Genomic DNA, 14,569 nt, shown 5'->3' on the forward strand with positions numbered 1-14,569 from the left:
ACACCAACCTCCCCCTTCTCCCCCCTAACAGAGCTGGGAGGTATCCACAAAGGAGCAGCTTCAGATCACTGCCCACGGGTGAGAGAAGTCACTTTACTGAAGAAAAAGCAGTAGAAATACTCTAGGCTAAACTGCTGCATTCATTTTTGATACTTAGTTAAAGTACAAAAGTATTAGCATCAATATATACTTAAAGTCTCAAAGTATGCATTTCAGGAATAACGTTACAACACTCATAGAACCACTACATACTTTTAATTTAGCAGCTGGTAAAGGTGGACCTACATTTAATTACTTTTTATACTGCAGGTGTACTATTATTGTGTCCATAAAAGTACATCATAATTCATTAGAATTATATTTTATATCATAATCCCAACCTTCAAAGTATCTTGTTTTGTAACATATATGGATAGGAGTAAAAAGTACAATATTGTAATTGTAGTGGAGTAGAAGTATGAATAAGCATGAAATGGCAATACTCAAATAAAGTACAAGTACCTATACATTTTACTTTAGTACAGACATTTAGTACATTTACAAAGCTAATTTCGAATGATTAGTTATTTATAATATTACTTCTGCACATCGTTGATGAGGATTTATCACAATGTAATGTTTTTGACATTAACACTTAACTTAAATGGGTTTTCTCAATGTCAATTTGGTTCAATATATATATACCAATCATGTAGATCAAGCTAAGAGACATGTTGCTTTGGTTTCCCCTCAGTGTCAGGGATCATCTGTTATTTTTGACTCATAAATAAAGACATTTGGCGTGCCCTAGTACATCTCCATGTTTCTGAAGTCCAGCTGAAAAGAGCTTTTCTCTCCTGCCACATTCCTTTCCTCCTCTCCGAGGCAGCTGGATTTCCCCACAGAGAAGGTGGGTGGATTTACAAACAGTAACTTAGCATTAGTTACAACAAATACGGAAAAACATCAGTGCTAATGCTGAAAAATGAAGAGCTTCAATTGACTTTATTGTAGGTTTTAACACACATATAACAGAAGTTGCTGAACGGAATACAATTGATAATTTATAGACATTTGATGTAAATTAAGATGAACCTCTCGAATGATACACCTGCAGTGCAGATGTTGCTGTATGTTTGCCTTACCGCTGATTGCACTACATAGCTGCCATTAATAATTGACTGCTCCCAGCTGACCTTTCCAGTGCACCTGACTTTAGTAAAGCACTAATTAGGAGCTGGCCATTTTAATTGGTTGTTAAACGCAGAGAACAATGAGACACTCAGCAGCCATCGAGGAAGACAAATGTCAGCATGAAGGAGAAATGAGTCTAAATCCTTAATACTATTTGAACCTTTTTATTTATTTATTTCCTTTCTTTCGGTATTTTATCTTATTTGTTGATACATGTTTCAGTTTACTGTTTTATTTTTAACTTCTCTCTACAGCTACCTGGACCCACCTCTGCATTAAGCATCCTCCATAAATAAAGTGGCCTCGCATGGTTATATGCATTTGTTCAGCTTTTGTTATATTTTATTTAAAAGAAATCTAATTTCACATTTTAAAAGAACCATATTGATCTGTTTCTAGCATTGGGCCGTTTTTAACACTTCGAAAAACATATTTAACAATGTATGTGACTTAATAATTTCTTCCACTTTTAGGAATACTGCTGATAAACAATATTTTTAAACATAATAGATGTTTCATATTTCACCATTGGTTTTGAAAGCAGTGTATCCCAAACAAGTCCATTACATTTTTTAAAGTTTTATATTTTTCTTATAAGTAAATTCCTCCGGTCTAAATGTCTTTATCAGTGACATCGTTCAGCTGTCCTGAAATCTGTCTTCCATTCTTTTTGAGAAAGGAAACGTTCACGGCCGATCTGTGCACCTTATTGATTTTGAGCGTAAAATCGATACATTTCATCGTCTTGATAGGATTAACTGTTTCAAGTTCAACATTTTTAATTGGATTTCTACTTTCTACAATGTGAGCTTATTTGAAAATCAATACGCCAATCAATACCTCCTTTTTCAGGAAGTTCAGCAGCGGAGCTGAAAATGGAGGAACGTAGCAGACACCTGCTACTGGAAGCACACACACATTTGACTCACTGAGGTCTGAAATATCTAATTATGCCTTTATTAACAGTGACAATGAAGACAATAATAGTTTCTCACTATGTCAACGTTTCTACCCAAGATTACGTCTTTGAGAAACACTAGTTTTAAAGATTGAAAAAGCAGATTGGATTGTTTTTTGCATTATTTACATGAAAAAAGAGCATTTCCTTAATGATAAGAGAAACCACTACTACAAAACATTGATTATCAAACATTTTGGATCTTACCTGAAGCACTAAATACATAAAAAGTCCTCGAAGTAAAGCATAACTGATCTTTGGGGATGACCCTATAATCACCAACTCGTATAAGCAAAATGGCCCATATGGATGTAAATCTAAAAATGATCACGCGAACCCATAAATTGTGATCCGATCATAAATCATATCTTCGAGACTTAATCCGTGTCTAGGCTTGGCGAAATGGCACAGAACACGCCAAGCCACTAACTCCAAACCCAGACAGGTAAACAGCCTCGTATCTGAGAGATAACTGATGCAAGCATATAGTTTATGTTTATAAAGCATGTGGCTAATTATTTCTTTTGTTCAGCCAGATGTCATAGACTGTAAGAGTAGCAGGTGGTCACTTATTTAATTAGTCCAGTTGAACAACCATTATCAGAGATTAGAAGCACATTTAACCCAGGCCGCTGCAGCCTGCTATTATCTGCACAGGACTCTTTTAATTTTAATATGCCACAGCCCAAACTCACTAATTAAATTCCTGCCAGGCTCATTAAAACACTCTGGTGTGTTTGTGTTAGTAAATTATGTCATAAAAACTGGTTTGGATGTTAGTTCTGAAAACAATACAATAAGTAGAATTTGTTCCAGGACTATATTAGATGCCTTAATTCTATCTATTAAAAAAAAGCACAACCCTGCAAAAGCATCAGTCATAAAAAAGTATAATCCCGGACTCACAACTAAGTTAGTGATGACGTTATTGAGGCTATAGACAAGTCAACATCTTTGGTTGATTAATATATGGAATTGCAGATTATGCAAGGAAACTCTCACAATAAGTTATATTGTAATATACATCTGCGATTCAATATAATTATTTGTTTCCTAACAGAATGTAAGGAAAACTGATTACAGGATGTTTTAGGATATTCGTGATATGCCCTTTCTATATTGTACAATGGCTATAACACCCAGCCTTTTAGGGTTGCCGAGGTCAATACAATGTGCGTGTGTGTATGGCAGTGTGTTCAGTGTATGTTTAAAACATGTAACCATTTTAGACAATGCACATAGATTATGTTCACGGATCATGCACACATTACACACGCCTCACTGACACATGAAATGAGACAATGGCAAGAACTGAACTGCTGCTCTTATTTTGACTTGACACACAATGCACTGGGAGAATCAGGCTGTCTGACTTTCATGACCTAGAATCAGGCATTTACTGCAACATTGGCTCGTCTTTGGAATAAAAAAGGAAATATTATTATTTTAATTTAAATGCTACTAGTCTAAGGTAAATAATTATCTCGATAAGTACTAGACGTGTTGAACAGGATCAATCTTGTCATGTCTGACTGAGGGCCTCTGTCACATTTTACGGCTGATTACTTCACTTAATAGACAAAGGGAAGCCATTTGTTGGCAGTCTTTGAAGACGCTCCATCTACTCCTTCTATTCAGACATTGCTCTCCAATATGGGAATGTCCAAAGATTCAAACTGCTGGAAGGATTTTATAAATTGTTTGTCAAGTATACTGAAATGTAAAACTCTGTATGCTTGTGTGATGCCCCTGTGGGTTCATCTGGAGAGGGTGTGGCTGTGCTGTGTCCAGCCTTGATTGCAGTAACTCAGGGCACCTGGGTCTGGTGCCCTGCAGCTATTTAAAGCCTCTCTGCTCCCTCTCTGCTTTTCCCTACAGGCCGCCGGTTTTGTTGAGTATATGCTGTTGTTACTTTACTTTGTGCACCTCAACACCCTCACACGTCCATGCAACCCTCACCCAGCATTTACACTACTGATACCACTGACGTCCACACCTCATGCTTTACTTATTGTTGCACTTCATTAATTTGGCTAATTTGAATTGTTTGGTTAAATAAACATCTTTTATTAACCGTTGATATGGTGTGTCTCCTTTGTTGTGGCCTTTTGAGCCAGGTCATAACAGCTTATAATATAACCAGAGGACTTTATTTACCACAAACACTTTGTACTTTGAGTTAATAGAACAAATATGATGTTTTATATACCCACAATTAAACCGTTTCCATAGGCATTTATAAACAAAAATAAATGTATGACATTCATTGTGTATTTATTTAATTCACAAAACGTAACCAGTGTTGGAGGTTTGAATCAAAAACAATAAAGCTTGAAACACATTTGGAGTACAGCAAAAGGACAGTGTGAAGGAAAAATGCACAGATACCAACTGAGAGCCCTGGGAGACGCCGGATAACACACCTCCAGTCTGCAGCTCTGTATTCAAATCTAACAAACTCAAACCAGTCTTATACTGTAAATGAAAAAACTGTAAAACTACACAAAGCAGCTACAGTAGTGGTAATCCTGGCTGAGGTTACTGAAGTATTGATGTCAAGTAAACGCTGGTTAGTACGTCATCTATCCAGTTTACATACTTCAAAATATATTTGAGAATTCCACTACTGTTGTAACAAAACAATGGCTTTTACTTGTACACAATGCTTATTGCTTTTAAAACATATTTCTAAAAGTGATCGGTACCTCCTTATTAAATGACAATCATACACATTTGCCCAGTCTTTATCCCACCGCAAAATAAAAACAAATCACAAACAAGAACCTGAATCCGAGTTATAAAAACCACTTATCAACACGCACTTGTGCAAAAGCAAACAATCTGATTTAACATATGAATAAAACACAAATACAATAACTTTAAATTGAGACTTCCTTTCAATAGATCCAGTAAAACTCACTGAGTACCAGTGTGAAAATCAGTGCATAATACTGAACCTCTACCTTCATACATTTGGTGAAACATGCATTTACTGAATGCTTGTTGACTATTGCAACGTTTCCCCAGGCCTTTGGCTTTTATGGAGACCAACGTGATGATGATGATGATGATGTACCGTGAGAGTAAAAATAGCACCTATAAAAGGCACTTAAAACTACTTGGATATTGTTATTTCCCACACTTGGCAAGCGTTGTTTACGTACAGGTTTATCTATAGGATTGTCAAGTTTTACACACTGACAACCACACTTTATAATTATGCAATGAATCATCTTCTCCTTATATATCCTGTTAAATGATTCAATAACATCTCTAAACAGTACCATAGCTTTACAGCAAAACCAGCATACATAAATCAGTGTTTTGTCAAGTGTCCCCACATGTAGACTTATCTGCTAGTTGTTGTTCTATTATTAAAGTTATGCATTCACAAACATTCAGACACATTTAAAACTTAACTTTAAAAGCACATAAACCACAAATTCTAGTCAGGAGTAATAAAATGAGAGAAATTAATTCGTGCTCATGCATTGTAAGTGCTATGGTCGATAGACTGAGTTAAAGGAAAAGTTCGGATATTCAAGTAATTACTAATATTTATTTATTTATACAGACTTAGATGAGAAGATTGATATCATTGTATTTTCCCAAAAAGTCAAACTATTCTTGCAACATAAACAAAGTGGTTCATCTTTGAGGATAACATTTGACACTTAAACCCTTTCAATAAGAGTTACACAACAGGATATGATAAGGTGATAATATTAATTGGCTGTGGAATGTCTATTATACTCAGAGAAACATCTTGATTATACAGCAGGTTTGACTACGACATTTACAGCCTTGACCGATAGTATAAAGTTGTTTCTACGTTTTTTCCATGGCACGTGAAGTGCTAACTGTCGGCTTGCTACTACACACCTTCATACCTGGCCTGTCATGTGTGTCATAAAAATGTCATGTATCAGTATTCAAGTTATGGACTTTGCTCTTTGATCAAGCGTCATAAAACATCCCTTAATAGATAAAGCGTTCAGAGAACAATCCAAGAGAAACATTCATGAATCATCGTATGATCACAGGTTAAAGGATATCCAGATCCCTTCACTATTCACAATAAGATCACCAACCAGAACACATAGAAAAACTGCTCATGCATGACAAATCAAAATGGCATAGTTAAAAGAAACAAGGCACAAACTTTATACAAAAACACGCCTTTCTTAGAGTCACTCTGGTTCTGTCTGTAGCTGATTAAAGGTCAGTAGTGAAGGCTCTTTGTCAAAGTAACCTGAGAGGGGTCCCTTTCGCCAGCTTTTCCATTCCTTCGAATAGCCATTAAAAGTGTTTTCAAAATGCTGAAAGTAGCAGTCACAGTGAGTAAAAAAAGCAACATTTTCCCATCACTCCCTTCGGGGTTTCTTGACCCTGTTTACTGTCAGGCCTTGTGGAGAAAGGCAAAAAAAAGAAGAAAAAAAGCGGCGAATATCCACAAGCCTGCTGCCCGGCTCCAACAGCACAAAAGAGGATGGTGAAGGCGAGCAGATGGATTCAAAGTGTGTTTTCAGTGTTTCATCATGGCAGCACCTACCATCTGTGCAGGCAGGAGGTACTGTGGACCTACCGGCCCTAGACGTGGGTGCGGAATTGGTGACTGGCTTGGATCGGCTGCCTGCTTCGGAGCGGGATGAGCCACAGGAGTTTCCAGCGAGTGCCACAAACTTCAGTGAGCGCCCACTGCCAGGATTTCTTTGAGCCATATCTAAAAAGAAAACAAAAGAAAAATAATTCATGTTAAAACTTGAGATTCCCCCTGAGAGAGAGACCAGCAGGAAGAAAAGTTGCATAAAGCTGTTTTGTCTTTCTCTTTTAAGCAGCGTTTTTTGTGTTGCATTTATTTTCTGGTAATGTTCTTAGTAATTCTTATTTTGTATTATTTGTTTTGGAGATTCTTATGTGTCTTTTCATTGGCATTTTTTCTAAAGCTGCAACACGTCTCTCCTTATTGACATTTGTTGGTCTGTTCTGGTGTTTGTGCTTGTAAGAGCTGAAGCTAGCAGCCGGTTAGCTTAGCATAAAGACTGTCCTGAGCAAGCCCGTATGTCCAGAGGTAATACAAGTCAAATTAGATATCACATTTTCAGTGAGCTTTATATGTGCTGTTAGATGAATTGTTTTTTAAAACCTTTTTATACAGAGTGAGGCTAACTGTTTCCCCTATGTTCCTTTCCTTATGCTAAGCTAAATGGCTGCTTGCTCCAGCATGGTGTCGATTTCTGAGCTAACTCAACAAGATAGAGAATAATTGACACTTTGGGACCAGCAAAGTTAAACATACTCACACTTCATTTGAGAACTGAGCCATCTTCTCAATGGTGGTAGTATCCTGTAGGGGGCGCAAAGCAAAATTAAAATATATTTTTCGTATATAGAAACTTTCCTCTAAATAACCAACCAACAGTGTTCCGTAGCTAAGCTGAGTATATATGGATGTTTCTAACATTACAGCTTTGACAACATTCTTGAAGAAAGCTTGAAAATGACTTTGGCTTGTACTAGAATGATGTCATTATCACAAATGCAATTCTTCATATCTTGCTGGTAAATGTTGTCATTGACAGGATGCACGAACACTTGCAGGCACACACATTCACACACCGCCTGGCCCCAGTTGTTCTCACTTGCTTCTTTCCTATTGATCACTCCATTACTGGCATTGATTGTTTTATTTTTGTGTATAATGTCATTTGGTTGAGTCTGCAGCTTTGTGTGCTGCTGTCTAGTTTGCTCGATTGTTCTTCAAAAGACAAAACTTGCTTCAATAGGACAAACAAGTTCAATGATAAAGCAAAAAAAGACCATTTGAAAGCTCCTACAAACTAATGGTAAAGATGTACATAAGCTTGGAAGTAATTACTGCAGTCTGTTAAGAAAAGACATAATATTCCGTCTTAACCACAGCAGAGGATGTCATTTGAAACATGATCATGAGTGTTTAGTCCTCACTGTGTACTCACAGAGAGGATGCCAGCCATCTGAGTGTAAAACAAGCTGCTCATGCCACCAAACATCATGAGACCCATCAGCGTTGAGACTCTCATCAGAGCCAGTTCATGGCGAGTTGTAAACTTCTCCTGGTGGAAGGAAACAGAACACTACATCTCTTATATTTGTTTTTGCAACTGATTCTTACAGGATGGAGCATTGCATCGAGCACTTTAACCTTCATGCCTCACATCACAAAGGAAACTTTTGCTCCTTTCTTTTAATATAATTGTGTCTGTTCTAATGCAGATGGCCTGATGGGTGTGTTTTTGTTCCAACTTTAAAGTTTAACCTCAGCTCCTTTAATACAAGTCTACAATAAAGTGTGTCACTAAAAAACAGATAGTAAGAATCTTGAGTAAAACATTTCCCCATTAAAATCAACATTTCTAGTTAGGGCTGGTTTCCTTTATTGTTGCAAATAACCTTTCCCATATTATGAGAGAACATTTGTTAGTTTCATAACAACCAAATATCATGTACAAAAACTTTAATTTAAATGGGTAAATGTATGATGAAGAATGAACATTTGGCAATAATCAGGACTAAAGTTGATTCAAATATTATTTCTGTGAAAGTAAAACATAATATAACAATATCATCCGTTTTTTATGCATTTATATTTGTCCTGTAAAGACATTTAAAGGGATACACAAGGATTATGATGAATGGATACTGATACACATGTCTGAAATACAATTTGTAAACTCCAAAATCATTTTTCTGTCATTTGAAGGTATGATTAACTGATTTTCCTGCAGAATGTACCTGGTCTAGTCCTGTGAGTGGCTGAAAGTAATAGTACTGGCAGAAGTCCAGCACCAGGGTGAACAGACTGAGAACCTGAGTGTAGAAACAGAGCTGCAGGAAGAGCCAGTGGTTGTCTTCTCCCACACAGTTATTGATCCTGGAAAGAAGTAAACAGGATTTAAAACACCTTATATCGTGTGTGTGTGTGTGTGTGTGTGTGTGTGTGTGTGTGTGTGTGTGTGTGTGTGTGTGTGTGTGTGTGTGTGTGTGTGTGTGTGTGTGTGTGTGTGTGTGTGTGTGTGTGTGTGTGTGTGTGTGTGTGTGTGTGTGTGTGTGTGTGTGTGTGTGTGTGTGTGTGTGTGTCCTTACCAAGGACAGTGGTGGTCCATTTTGCGCACACAGTGGCCACAACGACTGCAGTGGTGGGACCTTTTGGGTCTCATCAAGTTGCATTTATTGCACAACTCCCAGTGCTCTCGCTCTGTGACACAAACATATCACCTGTAGTATTATATATCATTAGGTGACACAGTAATAGCATATTTACAGACTGAATGAGAAGTATTCGCTGATACCCATTTCACATGCTTATCAATTCCTATTAACGATGCCAGCATGTTTTTCCCACAGATGCTAAAAACTCTATTCAAATCTTACTTGTAACACATGACTATATTTCTACGGAAGAATTGTGCATTTAATCAGTCAGTTTTATATTTGTTTTTCAAGTGATGTCCTTCTAAGAAAATGTTATTATTATTATATATATGTAGTTGGGACGATATTCTACAATGTATGACAACAATAAAGATTGGTATAATTAAAATATGTAATTCTATTCCCTAAATTTGACACCCTGGATGTGGATCCATACCGGAGTGAGGTATTTTGGGGTCTACAGGAAGACGGCCAGGATCCGCCGTAGAAGCTCTGAAGAGGGCCGCCAAGCAGAGTCCTGAAGCAATGTAATAACCTGAGGGAATACACAGTGGTCAATTCCCTCCCCAACAGTTGAGAAATGTTCTTTTTAATCTATTTATCTGTGTCTCAAAAAGGATACGCACAAACTACGATGGCCCAGGGGATGTGTCCCTCGTTGTAGTGTGGAAGCAGAACCAGTTTAGGGATGAAGAAGGTGTTGTAGAGCCAGATCCCAAACACTATGCTGATACACAGCCAGCCCATAGGGTCCACCACGAAGTGCAGTCGTAGCTTCATGGCTGCTGGGAAACCTGCAAACGACACACACAGATCTGCTTGTAGATACTTGGGAGATCTTCAGATATCAGACAGGTTGTGGCTGCTAGAACAGCCCCTGACCTCACACATCGTGAAAAACTTGACATACATGTTTTACTGGATTGTTATTATTCCTTTGCATTAACAGAGAGGGAGAGTAACAATGAGTTGCAGCCTTACGTTTTTGACTTATAGTTCCCTGTATTGTTATCCATGTATTTCTTTTGTTTTTAGAATTGATTGATAGCATTGACTGGTTAGTTTGTTTGCTTGCTTTGTGTGCTTCTTTTTTCATTTAATCAATGTGTTGGTTGTATGTAACTTTTACATTTGTTGTACTTTTCCTGAAGTAAAAGGGATTGTCGTATAAGTCTATGGCTTCACAACCTCTCCTGTCACATCTCCCTTTTTTATTATCTTAATTTTAGGCAGTCCTAATAGTTATGTTACTTATTAAATTATTACATGGAAATTAATAATATGTTATCTATTGCATTTCACAAGTAACCTTCCCAACACTGTGTGAAAGACTATCATCATCATCATCATCATCGTCAGTGGTACCATTGATTTAATCAAAGCTGTGACATTTTGATTAAATATTGTAACATAGCATTGAAAATGTTTCTGTATATGACTGACCAAAAGCAAAATGGAATGATTGAGATATCTGACATGGGTTGAAGAGGGAATATTGGTCAACACAGGCCTACTACTATCTACTACTACTACTGTGTCATGAAGCAGGTGTCTATAAACAAGCCCAGCCCTAACCACCTCACATCACCTTACACATATTTTAAACATGATCAGTTTGAGCTAATATAGCCCAGCCCGACAGCCCTGATGATAAACCTGCTAATATGCACTGGTAACCTTGTTATTGGCCAGCCTAGCCTGCTCCATCCTTCATACTGCTGACAACACTGGAGCCGCGATGGGCTTGGCTCTATAGCTTCACTGTCAGCTAACAGAAGCGTGCTAACGTGATTTAATTCATGTTCAAATCACACAATTCAACGTAATGACCGTAAGTCATGATATCCTACAATAAAATGAAAAGATACATACTTTTTTCGTGCTGTCCTATTCCTTATTCGGGGCACGTATCATCAGTGTTGCCACTTCCTCATCCGAGCCTCTGTGGGCTGGACAGGAGCAGCGGTGTGACACCTGCAACAAAATAAAACACACTTCCGGTTTTACTACAAAATAAAACATTCTGATTGCGAAATAATTGATGTTTTTAATTTACCAGAAGAACAATTATCTTCTGCCACATAAATAACTAAAACAATTAAAATAACAACTTTTGGTTTGACTTTTCATAATTGCAAAAAGCATATACTTTTTGGAAGTTATTTCTGATTTCCTTTATGTAAAGAAACCATAGACTGACATATAAAGAAAGAAACACATTCAAACAGACTACTATACTACTACTATATAAATACATTTTACGTTTTAATCTTATTCCATTTGCCTCTTTCGACTACACACATTTTGTTTCAAAAACGTAATGAAGCCTGTGTTTGGTGGGAGCTTATGAATGCTAGAATCGGAATCTTTATGCTTTTATTTGAACAAAACACGTTTCCTGTTGTATACTGGTTGTTTTCGGCAGCTTGATAAACAGGTGGGCGGTGGACTCTCTTGATCGCAGTGCAGCAGCAGCAGTGAAAACAGTTTGCTGCCATCTTCTGGTGATAAATGATTATTACATCTCGAGGCCATCCACTTAAATCCTATTATAAAAGATGATAAAGAAACATTACATTATTATAACATAAAATAATACATCTTACAGACTTAGCTTTATGAATGTAAAGTCAAAACTATAAATTGGCAGTCTGCTAAACCTAGGTTTTTGTTTTCAAAGTAGCATTATGCTAACATTTTACATTCTCAGTTTAAGTTTCCATAACATGTAGGCCTACTGCATTTTCAGAATGGATACTAGAAAATCCAACCCTTACAGTCATTTTCTTTTGCTCACTGTTATAAAAAGGTTCGATGAAAAAACTAGGAATTAAATAAGATGGCTAGAGTCACCAAAAATGTATCCTTAGGTGCTTTTATTAACACCAACGTGCTGAAAAAACACAAAGTAACAAGGATTGTACAGGAAGAAATCAAAACCCTGCTATATACATACATACAGGTCGAGGACACATAACTGGTACCTCTCTGCTCTACAGCCACAGTCAGACTCCCCATCAAAACACTTGTGGCCAGGGTTTTATACATGTTAAGCCCCTCCCCATAGGATAATCCACTATTTATACCCCTAACCAATGTCATTCTAATCTACAAACACATTCACAATGCAAGACAAATTACCCAAACACACCACATCAAAATAGGTCAACATATTATCTCTTTGACCACAGAAGCCCCAAACAATAACATTTTTATACTTGCAAGAAAAGTGCCACCCGCGCCCATGCACTACATGGTATGCTCCAATTGCGCACAGGTGTTCCCACTGATTGAGCCTCTACTTAAGGCTGCTTCTTTCTGTGGCGCCGTTTGGCCTTCACAACCTTGAAGGAGAGGGTAAGCAGGTTACTTGCAAAAAGACTTCCAATAAATTAGGTTTGAACAAACAATGACTTGGGTTATATTTGATCAAATGTGTGTTACCCTCAGTGTGCCTTTTACCATGCCCCTATGCCAACTGTGATGAAGGCTTCTTCACATTACCACCCTCCTCTCCTACATCAACGATGTTTGGCAGCCTTGACAGGTAGTCTGCGGTGACGTTTTCCTTGCCTGCTTTGTGCCACACACAGAACTTGAATGGTTGTAGTTCAAGATACCATCTAGTCACCCTGGCGTTCCGGTCCTTCATGGTCTGAATCCACGTCAAGGCTCTATGGTCCGTCTGTAGGTCGAATTCCCTCCCGAGTAGGTAGTACCTTAGGCTGTCCAATGCCCACTTGATTGCCAGACACTCCTTCTCGATGGTGGAGTACCGGGTTTCACGGGGCAGAAGTTTCCTGCTGAGATACAACACTGGACGTTCCTCTCCTGGTTCTCCCTGAGCCAGCACTGCACCGATGCCCACTCCAGAGGCATCCACCTGAACCAGGAAGCGTCTTTTGAAGTCAGGACTCTGCAGTACCGGAGACGAGCACAGTTTTTTCTTCAACTCCTGGAAAGCCCTTTCACACTCTTCATTCCATTCCACAGGATTCTGAGCAGCCTTGCACGTGAGGTTGGTCAATGGAACTGCTAGAGTGGCAAACTGAGGAATGAAACGTCGATACCATCCAACCAGGCCAAGAAAGGACCGTACTTGTTTCTTGGTACGAGGTCTCGGACTGTTCAGGACGGCCTCAACTTTGTCCACCTGTGGCCTGACTTCACCGTTCCCCAGCTGATACCCAAGGTAACGAGTCTCCTGCTTAGCCCACTCACATTTCTGTAGATTGAGTGTGAGTCCTGCGGCATGGATTGCACCTAGGACCCGACGAAGGTGATCGAGATGTTCCTCCCAGGTCCTGCTGTAAATGACCACGTCATCCAGGTAGGCAGCACTGCAGTCCTCGCACCCCAGAAGAACTTTGTCCATTAACCTCTGGAAGGTTGCTGGGGCACCATGTAGACCAAACGGCATCACAGTAAACTGGAAGAGGCCTAGTGGGCTTCTGAACGCGGTGAGGTGCCGGGACTGACTTTCCAAGGGGACCTGCCAATACCCCTTGCAGAGGTCCAAGGTAGTGATGTAGTTGGCTCGACCAATCCTCTCCAGCAGGTCCTCAATCCGGGGCATTGGGTAGGCATCAAAGAAGGAGATGGCATTCAGCTTCCTGAAGTCAATGCAAATGCGGAGAGAGCCATCCTTCTTGGGTACAATGACAATAGGGCTACTACACTCACTGGTTGATGGTTCAATTACTCCCAGCTCGAGCATCAAGCGGATTTCTTCCTTCAATGCCTCCACTAAACGTTCCGGTACTCTGTAGCATGCCTGCCGAACTGTGTTCTGCCCCGGTTTTACTCGGATTACATGCTGCAACACACCTGTCCGGCCTGGTTTCTGTGTGAACAAGTGGGGAAGGGTATCGAAAATAACTTGCAAGTCAACTGGCTTCTTACCATCCAGGTGGGAGAGATCGACCTTCGCTGGCTGCTGATTCCAGGCACCAACTACCCCTTCGGAGTCATCCTCTTCAACCACCCTGCGGGCCAGTAGTGAGGTGATGGGAGGAGGGCTGCTTCTTTCCTCCCATGCTTTAAGGAGATTGACATGATAAGTCAGCTTTTTTTTTCTTTTCTCCGGGTGCAAGATCTCATAAGTCTTCCTTAACACTTCAAACGGTCCCTGCCATTTGGCCAGTAGCTTGCTAGAGGAAGAAGGCAAGAGTAACAAAACCTTTTGACCTGGTTTGAACTCACGGTTGCGTGCTTGCTGGTCGTACCATCGTTTTTGAGTCTTCT

The 14,569-nt window shown here is 39.1% G+C and overlaps 1 protein-coding gene across 1 annotated transcript; it reads right to left on the minus strand.

The window, feature by feature from the left end:
* Positions 1–4,361: 4,361 nt before the first annotated feature.
* On the minus strand, positions 4,362–11,296 carry zdhhc21 (zinc finger DHHC-type palmitoyltransferase 21). Its single transcript, XM_034105533.2, has 8 exons — positions 11,198–11,296; positions 9,952–10,119; positions 9,762–9,860; positions 9,257–9,368; positions 8,906–9,044; positions 8,110–8,226; positions 7,435–7,478; positions 4,362–6,854 (listed from the first exon to the last, which is right to left on the minus strand). The coding sequence occupies exons 2-8, from the start codon at positions 10,103–10,105 to the stop codon at positions 6,722–6,724; spliced, it is 798 nt and encodes a 265-aa protein (XP_033961424.1). The 5' UTR covers positions 10,106–10,119; positions 11,198–11,296; the 3' UTR covers positions 4,362–6,721.
* Between the last annotated feature and the right edge of the window lie 3,273 nt (positions 11,297–14,569).

Source organism: Pseudochaenichthys georgianus, chromosome 18 (assembly GCF_902827115.2).
Source record: "Pseudochaenichthys georgianus chromosome 18, fPseGeo1.2, whole genome shotgun sequence".
Taxonomy (NCBI): Eukaryota; Metazoa; Chordata; class Actinopteri; order Perciformes; family Channichthyidae; genus Pseudochaenichthys; species Pseudochaenichthys georgianus.